This window comes from Hemibagrus wyckioides, linkage group LG07 (genome assembly GCF_019097595.1).
Source record: "Hemibagrus wyckioides isolate EC202008001 linkage group LG07, SWU_Hwy_1.0, whole genome shotgun sequence".
NCBI lineage: Eukaryota > Metazoa > Chordata > Actinopteri > Siluriformes > Bagridae > Hemibagrus > Hemibagrus wyckioides.
Genome location: NC_080716.1, coordinates 13,832,825 through 13,854,273, shown reverse-complemented (window position 1 = coordinate 13,854,273; position 21,449 = coordinate 13,832,825). Strand labels below are relative to the sequence as shown.

Below are 21,449 nucleotides of genomic sequence, written 5' to 3'. Positions count from 1 at the left end.
GGCAACTACACTCCAACCTAACAGCAAAGGACTGTGGAAGAGATTACTTATTGAACACCTAGGTTGTGACATGAAAGGGTTCCCGACATCCTAAGCTCAACCCGCTCAGGATGTCACTATATCAAAGGTGAGGACAGTGTGGTTTGGAAGACAAAGAATGCAAGTCCGGTAATAACCCAGGAGAGAGGAGTCCTTTCTCTCAAGCTTAAAATGATGTGAGTGTTGGCTGCCAGAGATCTGATCCACCATATTTAGGGCCTCATTAATTACTGTCTCAATGGCAGGGGGGGATACAGTTCACATTCCACAAGTGGTTCGAAAGGGAGGAATAGAGAAATGGAGGAAAAGACAACAACCCGGCAACCGGCAGACAGACAGGCAATAAAATGATCTAAAATGAACACCTTTGTCTTTTAGATGTCAGTATTTAGGTCTACAGGCACACAGGCTGTAGAATTGAATTGATCTCACTCGTGGAGCTCCCAAACAGTGCAACAAAAAAGTAGTTCCCAAATTGCAGGTTTGAATCCTGATGATGCCCCAGCCATTCATGATAGTGAGGCAAAGGAACATATTTGGACATGCTCTCTGAGTGAAAGGGACGGCACTGGTCTCCTATCAATCTCAAGCACAGAGACACTGAGTGGGCGTCTATGACATTGCGTATTTGTTAGAGATAGCACAGTGCTGGTGATGCAGCAGTTTGAAAAGTTGCAGTTGGTTGGGGAAAAAAATGGCAACAAAACACCAACTAACTTGCACCTTGCTTGATTTGTGAATCATGGTCTAGCAATAAAGTGTTTAATGTAGTGTTACACAAGTCCTATGGGGTGTACAATAGCAATTTTCTTTAGCTATACAGGACAACTACTTTGTGTAAGTGGTCTAGCCTATTAGAAAGAAAAAACTACAGTATCCTATAAGAGTAAAAACCCACTATAAAAGTGATGTGAACCTCGCCGATTGTTCTGCAAACATGTAAACTTCTGACATATTGTAAACATCCCTACTCACATCAGAAGCCTCTAAAGCAAGATTTCTAGGTTTAAATACACTGGAAAAACCCACACCTTGTGACACGGTTTAGTTATGGAAGTACATTTTGAGGAACTGAAACAGTCCTGAGGTGTCTGTTCGTGGAAACTGCATAATAATAGGCAGGTCTGCCCAATTTAAACCGAGATAAGTAACACACCCAGAGATGCTTATATGTTTAAAAAGATATATTTAAATAAATTACAATGTTACATGCCAACAGCTAAAGTTAACAAGTTCCGTTTTCGTGAGCAGGCTAGGAACTTGCCTCTGGCGTCCTTTTTGTGTAAAGGATAGATGGAACTGCAGCGCCCTTGATACTTCTCTGGATTTTGATACCTCAGTAACCCAAGTAAGTGATCGCTCTCAAATCGCACACTTTTTCCTCATTTTGTAGAGAGAAACACATTTCTTTTTTCAGAATCAATATTCCCATCTTTGTATTTTCCATATCAGATACTCCGTTACACTTCCAGGAATTTATTCATTCATCCTCAGCAAGCGCTGCATCATGGTCAGTGTAGTTTATTTTTGGAAAATATTGCAGGCAAGAATTACCAAAAATATTCTGGGGAAGTGGGAGCAGGATTGGGTGGGCTCAGAATTCCTTTGGATGCCTTTGCACACCTCTACCTTAAAGAGTTATAGCTGAGCGGTCACTTGATTTATAAACTCTAGTAATACCAGGACATAAACAAAATTCAACAACGTTTTCAGCAGCAAACACACATGTCTATGTGCAAATGTTTGAATTGCACTGAATGTGCAACAGGAGGCAAAGTCCCGTCATCTCACACACACACGCTCACACACACGCACACACAGGTAAACACTTCTGCTGTCATAGCAACTGGCACTATGACTAAATTGCACACTCATTAAGGCATACACAGGCTGGTATCTGTGCAAGTCTGAGCATCCAGGAGAAATAACACTGACTGGTTGCCAGAAACAAGTTAAACTAGGCAGAGCGTTTATAGAAACCCAAATAAACCTTTAGTCCTCCATTTAATCGGTCTCTGTGAATGTGAGGCAGCTCTAAAGTCAAGCTTGAGGTTTGATAAAGCAGCTGTGGTCAAACTGCTGACTCAGAGAGCAGAGTGTGGCTAGCAATCACCCTGTTTGACCTGTTAAACATCATCTGTTCTGATGCGAGACAACAGGAGTGACATTTTGCAGATCTACGCAGTATAATATTTGAACTGTGTTGTTTAGGCTATTCTTTGCTCTGAACACACCTGAAAGTAACCAGTGTGAACATGTCTAGAAAAATCTCAACATCTATCATTAATGCACTCATTGAAATGAACATTAAAGAAAAATGCATCAGTACTGTAGAACCCTTTCTAATGATGCCAGGTAGATGTGATCATCCCCGCCCCCCATCAACAAACAGTTGCGTAATTCAATGCCACGTGACAGTCTTGAGAAACAGGCCTTCCTTATTTCAGAACTGGTTTGGCTCAGGTCTGCAGGTAGCAGCAGATCGGGTGACACAATACGCTTTATTTAGTGGAGCATCAAAGAGCAGGAGGTCTGTCTGTTCAAGAGCTCATGCTTGCTGCTATAGAGCCTTTTTGTATCCATACAAGACAGTCTGCGTCACACATTTTAAAGCATTACTGCAAATATACAAATGTGGTCATAACCAATTTTAACTCTGCAAGACGGCTGTCCTTTAGTCATTTCATAGCATGAAAGCAAAAGGTACATGTGTGAAAACACTGATGTTTTGAAGGTCAACGTGGGAACCTGTCAACCAGAAATGTTTTGGCTTTGCCCTGCCCTATATATAAAACGTTCACACTATATACAGAACTATATACATAAAACTCTATGCACAGAGCATGTGCTGAATTCTGCATACTCTGAGAGAAGCAAATACTTTCACAAATGTGTTTAGGGTCAATGGTACACAATCAAAACAGGTTACATAAAATGTCCAAATCAGTTCTAAAAACAATCATCTGGTACAAAGTTTAAACAAATAATTGGCTACACTAAACAAGCCAATCGGTTACCATCTTATGTTTTAGACTAAGGGCAGGTGGGTAATTCAAGGTTTTCAAGTCTAGGTTGTTCTTCCATTCTCCATTTCTTTTTTTTTCCCCCCGCAGTGAGCCTTCCTTTCTCACACAAGCATACAAGCAGACTGCCAAGCTCTTTTGTCTCTGGAAAGCTGAGGTCACATTTCTTGGCAATAAAACGAGCCTCGGTTTGAAAAAGAATTGCAGTAAAAGCTTCAGGGCCTGATCTTCCTCCCATCGTTAAATTGTCAAACTCTAGCTTTCCCATACTAATCTACACTCGGCTACAAAAAAAAAAAAAGAAACAATAAACCTTTGCACAGAGTATTCACTGCTTAACCAAAAGTACAGCAAGAACAGTTGAACAGCAAATCAACCTGATAGCTCTCCCCACGGTCTCCTCCATAGTAACTGATCTCATATATGGAACAAAAGGCAGAAGGCTTTGTATCGGACAGACGCTCGGCTATGTGGAGGCAGGGGGAGGGTGGAGAAACGGCTGGTAGCCCTGTGCCCTACACCGCTTGTCTCAATTCTCTCTGTCCGTACTGTGTGAGGCCTCACCATACAGACACATTCAGGATCGCCTTGCCTGAGGGGAATGACAATGCCTGAATCTCTCTTTTTCTCCATCACACACACACACACTTATACAGCAGCTGTCATTTATGCATTAGGTCTAGCATGCATTTGCCAAATAAATAAACAAATAAATAAACAAACAAATAAATACAAATTGATTAAAGAAACACTTTTCAATTACATTTTTTTTTTACATAAAGCCATTACAAACAAATTGCATCATTTGATTACGTTTATTAGAATGAATTGAATATCAAAAAACGGTACCATAAATAGCAAATAATGCAAACAGTTCTTTTAATTTAAGTACATTTAAAGAAAGGGCATTTAAATATATATATATATATATATATATATATATATATATATATCACACTTAATATTTTTGCAATATTTTTACAATATTATTGTACCCTTCTTTCTCGATAGAGTCAACTACATATAGTTGTGCATATTCTGTATATTTCCTTTAGATTAATCTAACATATTTGTTAAATCTAAAACACTGACTATATATTTCACTGCTTGAGAAAGAAAATCTACGTCACTCATCTGAGTTAGCTGCAAAATACCAACATGTAGCGAAACCAGTTTCCCACTTCCATTCGTCAAACTGATGAATTATGACGTAATGCATCATTATATTTTACATAAACTTGTTTGACCTATTAAACCTGTCCCAATTTCACATCTCAAAGGGAATATTTGACCTTTTGCTACAAGGCGTCGGCAAAGTGCTACCTGTTTATATTGTTTTTTTTTTTTTTATCTGAACATGCAGTGCTTGGGAGTCACACAGGAAGATTATTTTTTCCTTAGTATTAGGTTAAACTTTTAACATTTATAGATGTTTTCCTTAAAACATTTAAACATGCATACACACACATAACCTTAATTTAAACCATTTAGAAACTGTGTGAAATAATCGTGAAAATCACCCAGCATTAGCATGCATTAGAGCTCTTTCAGAGAAAGAGACAATTATACTGACAGCAGACTACAGACCACTCACGTCAACAAACTTTAGATGCTTGCTTCAAACAAAACTTTTAATTGAACACAGGATTGTGCATTTCAGTCCCATGACTACATCTTATAAATCTTGATGATCAGCTCAACATGGTATTGAGTTTGATTTCCCACTGGAAACCAGTGCACAGAAGGGTGTGTACAATGAAGCACTGATCAGATTTCAACCACAGTTCTGAAGCTAATGGCCAGAAAAGTGTACAAAAGACTTCAGAAACTCCATGGCACTGGATGACTGTCCAATTATAATGGATTCCATTTGATCTGTTAACACAAGGTCACTGCTTATCAGTAGTCAGTTCAGGGGAATGGACGAATGCTTCTTAAAGCACTATTTTTTAATTCTTCCATCAACTGAAACCATTTTCTACTGTTTCAGAGAAAACACTTTAGGGCTGCACTTTCAAAGCTGGCCTAAAATGTACGCTATTTTTAAGGAAATTTAGAAAAGTAAGTTAAGTTTCGGTCAGCATTTGCCTTTTAAACATGCTATTGAAGAAAAACCCATTTACATGTTTATTTAAACAAAAAACACCCCATTTACAAGGTTGCCCCAGTCGCTTAATTCACTGGACTACTGCTTATCTAGTACATATGAGTTTGATTGTATGCTGAAGTGATCTTTCAGCGTTCAATGATCGCTTAGCCGTGTAAAAACACAGTCCACTCCATGTAACACTTAAGACATCAGCAGCAGCAGCAGCAGCAGTCACGATTTGAGATGTAGCACATGCCCTAGCCACCTGTCATCACAATGTGGTGCTGGCAATGAAGATAGTGAGGAAAGGAAGTGTAAAGCCACACACAAATATACACTTGGCTGAAAACCTACATAGGAAAGTGTATCAAGGTAATACATGATCAAGCTATATATTCATATGGTACCAAGTGCTAGCAATCAATCTGGCATGAAAGACCAGACTTTCAAGCTGACATTTCACACAGATGAGAAACCACGATAAATAAATTAAAAAAAAAAAAAAAATTCAACAAGAGGTGTCAACAGGCTTAAGGCCACCCCACAACTGGATTAGATAACACTATAGGGCTCCACTTTCTCCATAGTTAATTGACAGCAACTCATCTGTAGCTTATCTGAAATTGCAGGCAGGTTTGCCTTTGCAAGTATTTAATTACAGCCTTAGGAAATGGTAACAGGAACAGGAATAAGGAGTCCACAAATACAATCTTGCTGGAACAGGAAAAATGACATAACAGGGCGTGTTGTTACTGGAAAATCATCACCAGCTACCGTTACTGACGAGTGAAATCCATAAGAAATCACCTGCCCATCTTAGATTTACTACATACTTTATGGAAATAATGTCACTACTCCCAATAAATCATATGCAGGACTGTATATGCATTAGTTTCTGAGAGACTTTAAAAAGGGGGTATAGACCTGATTTTACTGTTAAAAACAGTGCTACACAAAATAAACTTTTCATGGTGGATGCAAGAAACCTGCATGTATTGTTCTCTAGTAGATGCAACTTCTAAAACAGAAGGCCCACAGTTACATATGGACCATTTTATGGCATGCTGAAAATACAAAAAAATAATAACAATTAAAATACAATGACATCTATTGCTGAAGTTATTTTTTGCTAATAGATGCATTTCTGAGAGAATGCAGACTTTCTGATTGGAGTTCAACATATTATACACACACGCATTAAGATCATGCATGCATTTAGCATTAAAAGCACAAAACTACTAACTTATGGAACGTATTTGTAACTTTTCTGTAGCACTCGTTGTTACTTATAATGAACAGTGACGTTGTTTCCAAAGAGCATGAAGCAAACCTGGGCACATCAGGAACACTTTTGAAAAATCTGGTGATTTGAGGTAGATTTACACCAACCCAAACTGAGTTATATTCCAATAACATTTCCTAGTATATCCTGAATTCTTTCATTCATCTTGTACCACAGAAATTTACTAGTGCCAACACATTTTTTATTTATTAGAGAACAAGTCTGTTCAACAGTTAGGTCCGTTGCTGAAATCACTAAACATGTTAGTTCAAGTTAGAGAAAAAATAATGTCAGGATGAATCCGAATGAATGCTTTAATACAGATTTGAAATAAAGCCAGCACTAAATCAAAACCTTCTAAGCAAACAAAATCATCATTCAACAGTGCTGGGGTATAAACCTCGATATGTACAGAATGACTAAACTTGACTCACTAAGATAAATGGCTGGAATTATCTAGAATCGTGCCAGATAAAAAAAAAAAGTACAGTGAAAGCTTAAGTGTACATGACGTATATTTGCTTTTGTTTTTTTTTCCAGCCACTAATTAATCTTTAGCAATCACAAAAATATGGCACTCATAACATGTCTAATTACTCATCGCCACCCATTTCAGCCACCAAAGTCTTGTTCTGAATTCAGAGAAAAATATCACACTGCAGGAGACTCCTTGCAGTGTCTCTCACCTCCAGCTCAAAAATTGGCAGGTACGGCTCTCGTAATTGCCACGCAAAATCATCTTAAAACAAACATGGCTGCTGTCTGTAGTGTTCCAGGGAAGAGTGACACGCTGGTCTGCTGATTGCTGATGTAGTGAGACTGACTTGTGCAAGCATTTCTGAAAACCATCCTCTGCATACTAATATGTAGTTTCTATGCTGACTCTGGGATTTAGGAGCAATATTTCTGTTCCAGCTTATGGAAAATTTTACAGTGGAGGAAATGGGTCGACATCTGAGTGTCCAAGCAAAGCATGTGAAGCTGGAGAAGTGCTCAAGAACCCTTTTAATAAAACAATTACAGCACTTTTTGTAATATGCAAAACCCGATGCAAAACCCGCAGCAATTTGCAGAAGTCTAAAACTAACTGCAGCTAATTTGTACTTACCTGCTGACGTGAAACTGTATAGACAAAATACTACACTGTGTGTGTGTACTGCTACACATCATGGAGCACACACAATGATGAAGCCTGTGGCATAGGCGAACACTGACCTCCATTGTTTTAACCAAAATGATTTAGGGAGTGCTGTGATTCATTTAAAGAAAAAAACACACACCCCCACAGACACATTCATGTGAAAGGTCCAAGAATGATGAAACTCACAGCATACAGCAATAATAATGCCGGAAGCACTTGTTAGACGGCTTATTCGCAAACCTGTGTCATAGGCCAGAATTGAGACAATGATTAACATGTGATATACTCTGTGGTACTCTGCGTCACATTTACAGTCATCCACATTTGAAAGAGGAACACAGGTCAGTCTGATTACATGCTCTGGGATATAGAGGATGTAACAATAGAAATGTCATGCTGATAACTCTGCCATGCTTCATGATCTATACAAAAAAATATGCGTGAACTGAGATTATTTCTTTTGTCTGGCATTGTCTTCTGTCATCTATATATCTATCTATCTATATATACACACACACACACACTACCACTCAAAAGTTTGGCATCAGTCAAAAATTGTATTGTTTTCCAAGGAAAGGCACACGAAATTAGTCTGAATAGAAAAAGAGAACAGGACATGATATGTCAGAGTTAGAAATAATGATTTTGATGGAAATGATGAATGTTTTCTTCAAACTTTGCCTTCATCAAAAAAACAGCAAGTACAGCCTGGGCATTCTAGCTGTCAATTTTTCAAGATAATCTGATGAGATTTCACCCCATGCTTCCTGAAGCATCTCCCACAAGATGGATTGGATGATGGAGTCTTCCTCCGTAGCTGAAATCAAGCTAAAATATGCGAGCGATCACAAACTTTTGAGCGGTAGTGAATATTTAGCGCGTGTGTGTGTGTGTGTATATATGTATATTATATATATATATATATATATATATATATATATATATATATATATATATATATATATATATATATATATATATATATATATATACACATACACATACACACACACATACATACACACACACATACATACACACACACATACATACACATTTCATTAAATTTATACATATGCTCACAAATCAACCACCTGACAACTTTTCATGTACAATCATGACTTTACAGTTCTGCTTGACTGTGCCTGGATATCTTCCTTTCATTCACGATGTCTAAAAAAGCATTCCTTGGCACTATAGGATAATGAGTCATACATTTTTACAGTCCTGCTATGACTGAACTGTGAGTAGCTCAGGGAGGTTATCACTGGATTTTACACACCCCAAACATCAAGGTCAATTAATATCTTCTCACATTAACAGCCAAACCTGAGACACCTTTTATTACAGGCCTTGGGATCGTTCCGTTTAAACCTAACCTGAGTGAAAGTACTTCAAGGTAACGTAGCTCCACCCGATTCCAAATCCAGTCATTAGCCTTTCAAATGCGGTGGTTCACTGGAAATCTCCTAAAACGGCCACGCCTGCATTAGAATAACACCTGACACACGAGAGGACATTCAAATTAGGCCTTGAACCACTCCAAAATAGAGCTTGTGAAATGTGGCGTTTTGTTCGTGCGTTATTAGTTCACAAATATACACGCGTTAAGAGTTTTAACAGACCTCTGGTATCATTTAACTGAGAATTTCTTTCCTGATATTAGAACACACATTTAGACTACAAAGGCTTATTTCTACTTGCATCTTATTGTATGTAGAACTTGTCTTTGAATGCCGAGGCTTAAACATGCTGCTCATGCCCTTTACACTGACTAACCGGGTTAATTCTGCGTATTTTTCCCAGACGAAGCCTTACATCTGAAGACTTGATAGATGAGCATGAAAGTCAAACTGAAGAAAACAGGGAAAGGAAGTGAAGAACGCTAAAAACTGTCAACATTAAGCTCAAAATTGTGTCCATCAAAAATCTAAAAATGTCTGGATGTAGAAATGGGCATCCTGCCTCATGTTCATTCTGCTATTAAGCTCAAATCATGTGCTCTAAAGGCCAGATTATAACATCACGAGCTGTACGTGCTGCATCATGGTGGTCACTTAGAAAGCTGACCTGGAGGCAAAACTGTGTACAACCTAGTGATCCAACTCACAGCTGACTCTAGAAACATTCAAAAATAAATAGCGCCAATGAATCATCTACTTATAGAGAAGTGTCCATGGGCTAGTGCTGTGCTTCTCAGTGTTTGGGTTTGTAAAGTGTAGTCAGGGAGATTTTTTTTACCCAATTAATTTTGTCATGGTGGTGTAAATCTTCTTTATTTAGATTTCTTATAGTTGTTTGACTGATAAGTTGAATTAAATGGGCTTAAACCAAAAATCAAAAAATAACATTAAGGAACTAAAACTAACCACCTCTCATTGAAAAGCTCAGATACTGACATGCTATGGCCCCAAGAAATATCATTACCATATTATTTCAAGTATTTCAATGGGAGAACGGTGGGTTAAGAATCTCTGTACTAGTGAATTTGTCACAAAAACGGATACGTCATTAAAACAGCAAGACATGTTAAATGTTTTTTCAAGTTTTCATTCCAAATAAACATACACACACATCGCAAAAGTATGAGCTAGAGCCTTGGTCTAAGCACTAACTTCAAGTGTACTCGAACAGATGGAAATATCCACTAGAGAACAGAAACACACACCAAAGCCGGCAGTATCCTTTCCAAGCTCTACCTAAACAATGGCCAGCTAGCTGAAGGTGGAAAGGACACACCTACAGTAGGACAGTGTCATGTTTCTCTTTCACTGAAGAGGCCCAGCCTTCCTGCCCCATGCCCTTCTTTTACCACCGACTCCAACTCTCTATGAAGTGCCATTCTTTTATGACTCCCACAACTTTTCATGACATGGGCTTAGGCAGTGTGGCTTTGGCAAACCACAAGCTCTGAATGTATTTATATGCTACATGCATCGAAACGTTGAGATCTTAAAGCTTGCAGACTAAACACTGATCTACACGGCACATGAAATGCAGCTACAAGGTCAGATAAAGTAAATGTCATTTAGCTATTGATCTACAGGTGGAATGTTGCAAAGTCTTATATAGTGAGAAGTTCTGATCCTTCCTTTAGTTAGGTGTTTGATATTCGCAAATCTATGTACACACTCCAAAATATAATCACAACGTGAGGTGGTCACGGATGATTTACAATGAAAATACAATAAACGTAAACGTGGAGAAATGTTTCACTACCTTTCTTTTAGACAGCAGCACTTAAGTGTACTATAGACTTAGATCATCTCTGTTTAGGGACCCTAAAAAGTGTCTGGAAGACAGAATAAGTTCAAGCATGCTAAAATTGATAAAATATCTTCTATATAGGACTGTGTTGATGCCAATCAAAAGTACACAAACTGTACGTAATCTACATCACATACATGTTAAAAATCCTGTTGTTTTTTTTGAATGAGTAAATTCCCTTGAAACCACCCAAGCATTGTTAACCACCCTTAAACTCTTTCGCCAGGGAAAAACAGCCGTTATCTGAGAGACAAAGGTATATGCTTGTTACACATTTTCATAGCGAATGTAATATACTTGTTACACAACTCTCAGATGCTAGTCATAAGCTTTGGACCAACTTAAATTGTGTTAGTAAGAGCCTAAGTTCCAAAGTGACCAATCATGGACCACCATTGTTCTGAACAACCAATCACGGATCACTATTGTTCACGCCTCCAACACACTTCTTTAAATGTTTTAATTGCACAGAAAGATAGTTACTCCTTCTAAAACACCTTAACTACGTTTCATCACTGCTTCTTTCTGGTCACTGCTCATGATAAAAACTGATCTGTATTTTACCAATAAGTAAATAAATGGTTTGACCACCCGTAAATATGTGGACAGCTGCTTTTGTGACGCAGTGACAATTAAAAGAAACTAAACGAGTAACACCACATAACTTTCTATTCTAAAAATGCCTTATGTCTTATGTGTTAATATGCAAATGATCGAGATGATTCAATAAATACACAAATTGGGTTGTGACGTCACTCGACTACCCCTCTGCGCATGCGTTGACTTCTAAAGCAGGCTGGAAAGTTATCAATATACCCGAAACATAAAAAAAAGTGTCCGTCAGATAAAGAATTAGCCATTAGTCACCTCTCCCAGACTGCGTTATCATCAACCGCTCGGAAACTTCCTGGCTCTACCTTTCAGGCGGATGTGTTTCTCAAGAGCTCCATGACTCCAGTCAGTGTGTAATACCTGCGACACACCCTGAACCACCTGCAGCGTTTGTGCTGAAGTGCACTGGTAATGGGGCCTAGAGAGGGAAAAAAAGTGTCCGCTCTCTGCGCCCAACTGTTGCATCCATTTAAAGTCAGCTTCATCTACCCCATACCCCACTGAGCACAGCGGGTGTGCTGCAAAATACGACCGCCTCACCTAATCGAGCTAGCTAATGCTAGTCTTAAGACACTTTTTTCCCCCCTCATGTTTGAACCACAACCCAAAACAACGCCACGCCATAAAGCTTCTTCACCCGGCGCTGAACGCGAATGCGGGAAGTCGAAAGTGAAGCGCCATCTCAGACAAACTGCAATATTTCCCTGTGTTGTTTTTTTGTGTGCAAAATTACTTCCGCGCTTGCGTCGAAAGCACATAGGTGGTGTTTCCAAAAAGCAAGAAAACTTCTCAGACGAAAAAAGAGTCTTGAGTAAGAGTTTACATACCAGCTGTTTACACGACCAGGGGAAAGAGCGCCGACATGTAGACCAGTCCCTGCTCTCAGCTACCCCTCAACACCGTCTCCAGACCCTCACACAAGCGTCCACTGGCCGTCCAAAAAACGAGAGCAAACCTGCTTGGCCGTGATAACTTTCCCCCTCCTGTGCTGTCGTTACTCTCGGCGGTGTGCAGCGTTGTAAGTGGGCGCCATGTTTGCGTTGCGTTACTTCGCTGTGAGCTCTGTCTCTGTCTCTCTCTCTCGGCTTTCTCGGCGTCCTGGAGGCGGAATGGAGCCGCCCAGAACAGACACTCGCTCTGCTGCTCTACTTTTAGTTTTCCACCTTCTACATGTTACACAGGTTACTTGTGCCCCCTATCTACAAAATGTCTGTCACAGTTTAACAGGTGTCCGTTGAAAAACAGCACGGTGAACAAATTAGAGTAATTTGGGACGTGTTAATGACTGGGTGCTAGCTTTCTACTGGAAAACTACCCTGGAAGAGAGAAACCTTGTTTGTATAGAGTTCCTCTAGAGTCACAGACTGAAAAACAACGCGACAAATTCTCCTTAAGAATGTGTGTGTGTATGTATATATATATATATATATATATATATATATATATATATATATATATATATATATAAAATAAAGTAGCACCTATTCACTTTGCTTTCTTTAAACATTATACATTACTTGATAGAACCCTTACACCCTCAGAAATTCTAGTACCCATTCCTTGGGCATCATCAATGGTATGTCATTTGCACCTTAATAAATATATACCTTAATATATGTGTGTGTGCTGTTTATACTACAGATATAAAAGATGTACTCTTAATGGTACCATCACAGCAAAATACAATGAACAGTCATAACATTATGACCACCTGCCTAACACTGTGTTGCTCCCCCTTTTTGCTGCCAAATCAGTCCTGACCCTGTCATGCACTGTGTATTCTGACACCTTTCTATCAGAACCAGTATTAACTTCAGCAATTTGAGTAACAGTAGCTCGTCTGTTGGATCGGATCACACGGGCCAGCCTTCGCTCCCCACGTACATCAATGAGCCTTTGCCGCCCATGACCCTGTCACCAGTTCACCACTGTTCCTTTCTTGGACCACTTTTGATAGATACTGACCACTGCAGACCGGGAACACCCCACAAGAGCTGCAGTTTTGGAGATGCTCTGATCCAGTCATCTAGCCCTCACAATTTGGCCTTGTCAAACTCGCTCAAATCCTTACTCTTGCCCATTTTTCCTGCTTCTAACACAACTTTGAGGACAAAATGTTCACTTGCTGTCTAATATATCCCACCCACAGGTACCATGATGAGATAATCAGTCTTATTCACGTCACCTCTCAATGCGCATAATGTTATGCCTGATCAGTGAGTGTATTTCCCAGTAGATACATTTCCACTCAGAAAGCTAATTGACTGGGGACAGCAAAATAAGTGAATAGACCAAAAACAGTCCTCCAACATAAGGTGATATTGTTTGGAGACAGCTCACTGGGCAAAGATGCTGGTGCAGACGCAGGAGCCACTGGAGGTATTACCTCTCAAACATGGCTTGGGTATCACCCTCAAAGTCCCAAAAGGAGCTGGAGTCTATAGCTGGGAATAGTATGAAAAGTATGGACTGGCCTCCACCCTGAAAAAGTAGTGCAATAAGTGCAATTCCATGATATTCCCAATAGTGATTGAACTTTTTTATTGAACTTAACAAAACAGTACAATTTAAGACCAAAAAAAAAAAAAGTGCACAAAGGGTTTTTTTTTGTTTGTTTTTTTTACATTTGAGAAACTGCTTAAAAGCACACTTATTAGCCTTAATCCTGATGACATGTTCTTGTATTAGAACTCATTCATTCATAACAATGAACATTTAGAAATATTAGCAAAAATAATTTGGGCTTTGATGAACTTTAAGACATGCTAGCTGTTAAAAATGTTAGCACTGAAGAGAGCTACTTTAGAAAAGAGAAATGCTTTACATTTAGAGGATAGAGTTTCCTCTCAACCAGTCTGTTGATAGTGGCACCATAGCAGAGAAGGTACAAAACTGCATTTGTTCTCTGAACTGTTTGTACTATGAATTTAGACACTAGACACCAACTAGAATTCATCTATAGGTGAAAACGTTACAAGATTGGGCAGGAGTAGCTCCTCTCGCCGAGGAGAGGGGACACTCTCCAGCTGGTCCAAATCCAGAGAAAATACCTTCTCCCCAATACAACTGCCCAGCCCTGGACTTGTCCTTACTGCGGATGGCATAAAGTCAGAGTTTTTCTCCATGATCCTCCCAGAAAATGGGGAGTCGTCCAGAGCTCTTCTAACCATTTGCTGCGTAGTCTCTTCAGGAGAACATGACACAACTGGGGGGAGAATAAGTTCATCCACCTCCTGGACCTCTTGTGAGCCATCACTGCAGTTGAAAGAATCATCATCATCATCATCATCATTCTTTGCGTCTGGAAAGGTCTCATGAGCAATGCTGTGGAAGATGTTGCTTGAGCTTTGGCTTAGAGCATCCAGCTGGGAGGTGTCCCAGGAAACAGTAGAGTGCAGAGAAGACCTCTTCTGTGATGGAAGGGGACTACAGGATACAGGCTCAGCACTCAGTATTGAAGAAATTCTCACGGAAGAAGTTTCTGTGCTGGGTTTATCTTTAACCTCAGAAACCGGTGTTCTGATCCAAGAGAGACTATCTTGACATGTGTCATGCTTTTTCTCAGCCTTCCCTTCTTCCACTGCTTTCCTCCATGATTTTCTGACATCCATAACTGAAACAAAACCTTTATATTAACAAAAAATTGAATGGCATTCTTGAAATCATGCCAATGCCCTTAAAAATTCTTTTAAAACAAACAAAAAAAAAAAAAGCACAATGGAAACTTACTCAAGCTTTCCGGTGTGCGAGGGAGCTGCTTCTTTGTTGTGAAGGGGTCTGCTAATGTATTGAGCAACTGCTCAAACTCTGTACTACTGCTTCTTCCATCCACTGGACTCATGGTCACAGCTTCAGCAACCTAAATAAATACAGGACATTGCACTTGAGCACTCCAATTACATACAGACCAATAACATTTATGGACACAGTGGTTGTCTGCTCCGTATCTGTCCGTTGCGATTTCTCTCAATTCGCCCCGGTCATCAGAAAGCAGGTATTATCTCGGGAAATCTAGTGATGAGCAGTGCATAGTTCAGAACTGCCCATGTATCAGTTTCCCATGGCACATGCATTTTTTTTTTTTTTTTTTAAACCAGAGAATCGCAGGACACCACACAACTGATATTAGATAATCTGTACATGCCTGACTTGCTAGATTCTCATATTCCAACTCCAGAATCTGAGCCTTTGGCTTCAACGCAGATGTCTTAGTTTGTGAATGCAAGGGTCCCCTCTTGCTAGCCTGAAAATAATGCAAGAACAATTACAAGAATTATTATTATTCTAGTAACCAATTTCAAAGACAGACATCAAATACAAAGATTGTCTGCTCCGTATCTGTCCGTTGCGATTTCCCTCAATTCGCCCCGGTCATCAGAAAGCAGGTATTATCTTGGGAAAGCTAGTGATGAGCAGCACATAGTATAGAATTGCCCATGTATCAGATTCCCACTCGTGTTGCTCAACATTAACATTCAAAACAGCATATTTATGTCACTCCTTTAAGACTAACTACATAGTTGACATCAGTTAGGACTACAAACCGACATCAAAAAGCATGAATCACTGCCACGATGTCTCACGTCTGGATTTTTCTACCTGAACATGGCTGGGTGTAGGAGCAACTGATGGCACCTTAACACAAGTAGGAGTTTCAGGGTGCACCACACATGGAGAGACAGGCCTTGGTGAAGCAAGGCAAGTAGAAAAAAGTATATCTTCTGTTTTGTCCTCAACTGGAAGAGAGCTGCCAAGGAAGAAAATAGGTTAAAATAATAAGAAACCAGTTAGTAAAAGACAGCTATTAAAAAAAATTAAAAAAGTAAAAGTAAAGATTTATATTGATCTGTCAAAGTTTGAGATTGTGGCACCTTAAGAAATCACCATCCTGTTCAATTTCCTGCTCAGTGAGGCAAGGTTCAGCTTTAAGGGTCTGTGTTGCTAGTTCTAAATCCAGAATAAATATAATTATATATATAAAAATAAACAAATAAATAAAGATGTAGGCAACATGAAGCCAAAAAAAAAAAGCATGACAAGGAGGGAAAAAAAAAAACCTTACTAACTTACCAGAAAGTTTAGCTGGATACTGTGAAAAAATACTAGCCTTGAAGCTAACCTCAGAGGCTGCTTCAAAGGATAGTGGAGGCATTGGAGAAAGGAAGTCCAAAACCTGTGATGATATAATAGGCATGTTTGAGTAAAACATTCAGTAATACAGTAACTGCTCCAACATCCATATCAAGAGATCAATATCACAAAGTAAACCAAGTTTTCTTCCATAAGCATGTGACTACCATTAGTACCAACTATTTCATCTGATGCCAAGTTACAATAAAAAGAACAGACGTTGCACATCTTGAAAGCAATCTTAATTTCTAAGACCCATCAGGAGATAGTCTTGTACTTTAATCAGTTTTACTTTACACTTACAGGATCATCATTGAGGAAGGAGATCAAGGGAGTGTGGCTCAAACATTCAGCCCACTTTTTCTCCCAGTCCAACTCCAGCTTCTTTATGTTGCTCTTTACCAGCGGTAAATCCTCCTTGCATAACTTGCGCCTAGAAAAACAATATATTTACGCTTAATAATAAGTAAATTAAACCATGACCTAAATATTCACCTAAATAAATACTAACCATTGAGCATGTTTAATTACAGGAGACAATAGCAGGCTAAAGTTAGACTATTTTACAGCTTCTGCCACTGGTCTTCAAGGCTCTATATTAATTAACACATCTATAAAAGACTCATTCAAGTGGTTTTGGTAGTTGTATTCATTAGAGTGAGCGAGAAGCAAACCTATGCTAACTACTATGCTCTAAATCAAATACCTCATGTTTTTCAGTGTCTCCTTTGAACGCTTCATGAGCAAAGCTTGTTCCTGGAGATGTTGGTGGCTCAGCTGTGATGTTGGACCTGAAAGCTTGGCTCGCTCCTCACTCAGGATTCTTAATCCAACATTCAGAAGCTCAAGCAACCGCAGGATGACCGGCTGACCTTCCTCATATAAACTGCCAGCACCGGTCTAAATACACCCCAAAAAACCAAAACAAAAAAACTTTAAATATATGTTTTCCATTTATCAAGACTGTAAAATGTGGAAATATACACTCATCAGCTACTTTAAATGGAACATTTATAGCCCATGTACAACAGCAGATGGCCCACAAAAAAGACAAATGAAGATTGGAACTGAAGCTTAAAGTAGCCAGTGAGTGCATGTGAGATGTCAGACAAGCTAAAAATTGTATTTCCTGACTGACCTGATGTGAGAACCTCTCCATTCTCTCCAGCAGAACTGTAGGAATCTTCACACTAATGTCCTTTCCATCCAGCACATACTGATCAACCTTGCCCTCAATCACACTAGCCAACATACTTCGCTCTCCTTCTAGCCTGGACAAAGCGTCATCAATCTCTGCCCACAAGCTTCGAACCTAAAGTCCAAAGGAGACAGTTGGCAAAATTTGACCGAAAAGATTGAAAGAGTTGATATAAAATAACTGGGGGGCAAAATATAACAGAAACAAATAGAAATGAACACCGGAGCTTTACTGTACAAATTATGTGCATGCTGAGTGACCAAGTGCAAGACAATAAATACAGTAACCTATAATTCTACATTTAAACAATGAATTAGTGACATGTAGTATCAAATTACAACAAACCTTGTGAATCTTTTCCAGAAGATCTTTTTCCAAGTTGGTCTTGTTCTCATATTTCCTACAAAGATGCATATCAATTTAAAAAAGAAAACCAACAGTCCTACTACTATATGGGTAGATTGTAGAAATCTGTGTATTTAGTGAAAGATTGGGGTGGCATTAACAGCTGAAATATACAAGGACTTCAATCTTTTGGACTAATAAGTTTAGTGCAGCCAATGCACTCACTGAACTCTTATTAGTAAGTATAAACAAATACTCAAATCTTATATGGCATGGATTCGACAAGATATGGGAAAAATTCCTTTGAGATTCTGGACCATGTGGACATGATTGCATCACACAATACCTGCAGATTTTTCAAGTGAGTCTCCTGTTCTGTCATGTTTTAAAGTTAAACCGGTTTATTATGCTGGTATCTAATACAAGATGGGTAAATTGAGGCCATGAAGGAATGCACATACTCAACAATATTCAAACGTGCTGTGCCATTCGAGTAATGATAGACAGATTTGCTCCATTCATTTGTGATTCAAATTCTGAATCCTATTATGGTCTACTGCTGCTGTAGCTGTTGTGTGTGAAAATCCCTAGAGATCAGCATGTATAGAAATAGTAAGAGAGGCCTATCTAGCACCAACAATCATGCCATGGTGAAAATCTAAGGTCACATTTTCCCCACATTCTGATGGTTGATGAACATTAACTGAAGCTGCTGGTTGAATCTGCATGATACTGCACAGCTGCCACATTATTAGCTAATTGCATAAATGAGGTGTCTAGGTGCTCCTATTGATGTGCTCAGTGAGGGTATGTGATATATGCCTTTAATGCCATTAAAAATTCACTTTAAATTAACTTACTTAAGCAAGTCATCATACTTGACATCTTCTGCCTTATGGTCCTTCAAAGACTTCTCCAAATGCCTTTGGAAAAAGGCAAATAAAAAAAAAAAATAAAAAAAAAAAGGTAGATAATTTGATCCAGCTCTCAAAAAACACTCCAACAAATATGAAAATTTTATGGTGCAAAATCATGCGGTTATGAATCTTCAGTACATTAACTAACCTGGCTCTCTTCTGATAATCCTGAATCAGAGCATCTTGCTCCACAGAGGCTTTCTGGAAACGCCTCTTCACCATCTGAAAGCGTGTCATCTCCAACTCTTGAGTACTTGCAGGAAAAGCTGCTGCCTCTGGAACCCATGATCCATCTAAATTTCCACATTAAACAGAGGAATATCAGGTGCAGTAGTACAGTACATACATCTACCATTTAAAACAAAGGTGATTGAAAAATGTCAATATGCTACCTGTGCTAAAAGACTTCATCATTTTTAGCATGACATATTTAGCAAAGTGAAGCATAAGATTGACGAATCTTGGTCCAGACGAAGAGTGTAGATGTGATGCAACCACCTTGGGAAAATTGCTCCCTTTCTCATTCTGTGTACAGAGATACAGTTGTAATATATTACAACTTAGCAAGAATATTATTTAAAACTTGTACAGTGGACTTTTTAAACTTACCACTATTTCCTGGAGCCATCCAAACGTCACCTTACGAAATTCAGCATCTGCCTTGTGATCCAAAACTGGCCAGCAATGTCTAAACGACAAAGCAAAGAATTGTCAAGTGAGAGGACAGAAGTAGGACATGGTAGTATTTTATTGTATCTTCGCTTTAACTGTGACCTACCTAAAGACCTCCTGCACACGCGAAGGATTCAACTTCTTAAACAAGAAATGGACAACAAGGTAGGAGGCCTCCTTGTTTGGTTTATCAAACATGTTCCTGTACAATATGCAACCAGATTACAATGAGTACAAACCTACTCCAAAAGTTAGTGTCACTACAACAGACTAACAAAGTTTACATGGTGATGAATACATTTCATAACACACATCATGATACACTATATTGCCAAAGGTTTTAGGACACGCCTCTAAATCACTGAATTCAGGTGTTTTTCAGGGGTTGGGCTTGGCCCCTAAGTTCCAGTGAAAGGAACTCTTAATGCTTCAGCATACCAAGACATTTTAGACAAAATTTCATGCCCCTAACTTTGTGGGAACCGTTTGGGGATGACCCCTTCCTGTTCCAACATGACTGCACACCAGTGCACAAAGCAAGGTCCATAAAGACATGCATGAGTGAGTTTGGTGAGGAGGAACTTGACTGGCCTGACCTCAACCTTCTTTAACATCTTTAGGATAAATCAGAGTGGAGAATGCGAGCCAGACCTTCTCATCCAGCATAAGGGCTTGACCTCACAAATGTGCTTCTAGAGGAATGGTCAAAAATTCCCATAAAACACACTCCTAAACCTTGTGGAAAGCCTTCACAGAAGTGCTGAAGCCATTCTATATATGGCTTGCAGTCTCTGCTCTAATTCATCCTAAAGGTGTTCTATCAGGTGGAGGTCAGGCCAGTCAAGTTCCTCCACACCAACCTCACCCATCCATGTCTTTATGGACCTTGCTTTGTGCACTGGTGTACAGTCATGTTGGAACAGGAAGGGGTCATCCCCAAACTGTTCCCATAAAGTTGGAAGCATGAACTTGTCCAAAATGTCTTGGTATGCTGAAGCATTAAGAGTTCCTTTCACTGGAACTAAGGGGCCAAGACCAACCCCTGAAAAACAACACCTGAATCCAATGATTTCAAGGGGTGTCCCAAAACTTTTGGCAATAGTGTATTTAGAATTACCAAAGCTCCAAGTATAAAAAGAAGAAAGTAATTTACAAATACAGCAGTCAAGCTTTCAGCTAAAGCACACATTATCAAATATCCCCAATGGATAATGACTGATTTACTTACATCCCCAAATTCAGATGCTTGACGTTTGTTTTTCCTTTAGTGCTGGCAGCCACATCGAGATGGAACTCCATACTCTGAAGATACCACCATAAATATTTACCACTGGCATCCTGAACATTAGACATCATTATTAACGCATTAAAGCCACTGGGCAGTTAAACAGCTGACCGCTAGTCCTGTGAAAGAAGCAGGGCTCAGCTGTGCGCGTGCAGGCAGCGGAGACAACACAAACAGTTAGCTAGCCGCGGAGCACCGCCGCCCTACACAGCATACTGACGCGTCTCACTGAACGCAAAAAATAATAATAAAACACGATATATTTATCAACTGAACGACATTAACAGTTTAGTTAAACGAATCCGCGGCAACTAAGTTAGCAACCAAGTTAGCTTTTAACTTTGTTTCGCCAAACACTTCCGATAAACCGCCAAATTGTTTGAGACAATTGTATGACACCGGAAGTTATCCGTAGACACACCCGGACATATATAGGATGCTTGATGTGA

At 39.3% G+C, this 21,449-nt stretch overlaps 2 protein-coding genes and 2 non-coding genes across 7 annotated transcripts in view; all 4 read right to left on the bottom strand.

Annotated features, from left to right (window-relative positions):
- Window positions 1-12,567, bottom strand: part of dennd4c (DENN/MADD domain containing 4C) — a 46,848-nt gene extending 34,281 nt beyond the window's left edge. For 2 of the 3 annotated variants that reach the window (XM_058394851.1, XM_058394850.1), the window contains exon 1: window positions 12,281-12,566. The gene's annotated coding sequence lies outside the window, so the exon portion shown is untranslated. Of the gene's footprint in view, window positions 1-12,280 lie in introns of all 3 variants that reach the window. The other variant, XM_058394853.1, reaches the window with a different exon arrangement.
- Window positions 12,568-13,988: 1,421 nt separating this feature from the next.
- Window positions 13,989-21,412, bottom strand: haus6 (HAUS augmin-like complex, subunit 6). 2 transcript variants are annotated; one of them, XM_058393786.1, is made up of 16 exons: window positions 20,944-21,412; window positions 19,822-19,917; window positions 19,653-19,731; window positions 19,436-19,568; window positions 19,192-19,336; window positions 18,987-19,049; window positions 18,127-18,181; window positions 17,722-17,895; window positions 17,290-17,483; window positions 16,887-17,016; window positions 16,524-16,626; window positions 16,325-16,400; window positions 16,053-16,200; window positions 15,598-15,696; window positions 15,183-15,312; window positions 13,989-15,078 (listed from the first exon to the last, which is right to left on the bottom strand). In XM_058393786.1, exons 1-16 carry the CDS (start codon window positions 21,069-21,071, stop codon window positions 14,399-14,401), a joined length of 2,433 nt encoding a protein of 810 aa, XP_058249769.1. In that variant the 5' UTR covers window positions 21,072-21,412; the 3' UTR covers window positions 13,989-14,398. The 2 variants fall into 2 exon arrangements, with proteins under 2 accessions (XP_058249769.1, XP_058249770.1); XM_058393787.1 differs by having other exon boundaries at window positions 13,991-15,066; window positions 20,944-21,411.
- On the bottom strand, window positions 15,384-15,514 carry LOC131357000 (small Cajal body-specific RNA 8). The gene has a single exon (XR_009205200.1). It is a non-coding gene; the product is annotated as a small Cajal body-specific RNA 8 (non-coding RNA).
- Window positions 15,775-15,905, bottom strand: LOC131357001 (small Cajal body-specific RNA 8). The gene has a single exon (XR_009205201.1). It is a non-coding gene; the product is annotated as a small Cajal body-specific RNA 8 (non-coding RNA).
- Window positions 21,413-21,449: the final 37 nt, after the last annotated feature.

Coding starts and splice junctions, on each gene's coding strand:
- haus6 (XM_058393786.1), bottom strand. CDS start 21,071: ATGATGTCTAATGTTCAGGATGCCAGTGGTAAATATTTATGGTGGTAT. Junction 17,896..18,126: donor TTCTGGAAAAGATTCACAAG/GTTTGTTGTAAT, acceptor TTTGGACTTTAG/GTTCGAAGCTTGTGGGCAGA. Junction 15,313..15,597: donor ATGAGAATCTAGCAAGTCAG/GCATGTACAGAT, acceptor GTATTTATTTAG/GTTGCTGAAGCTGTGACCAT.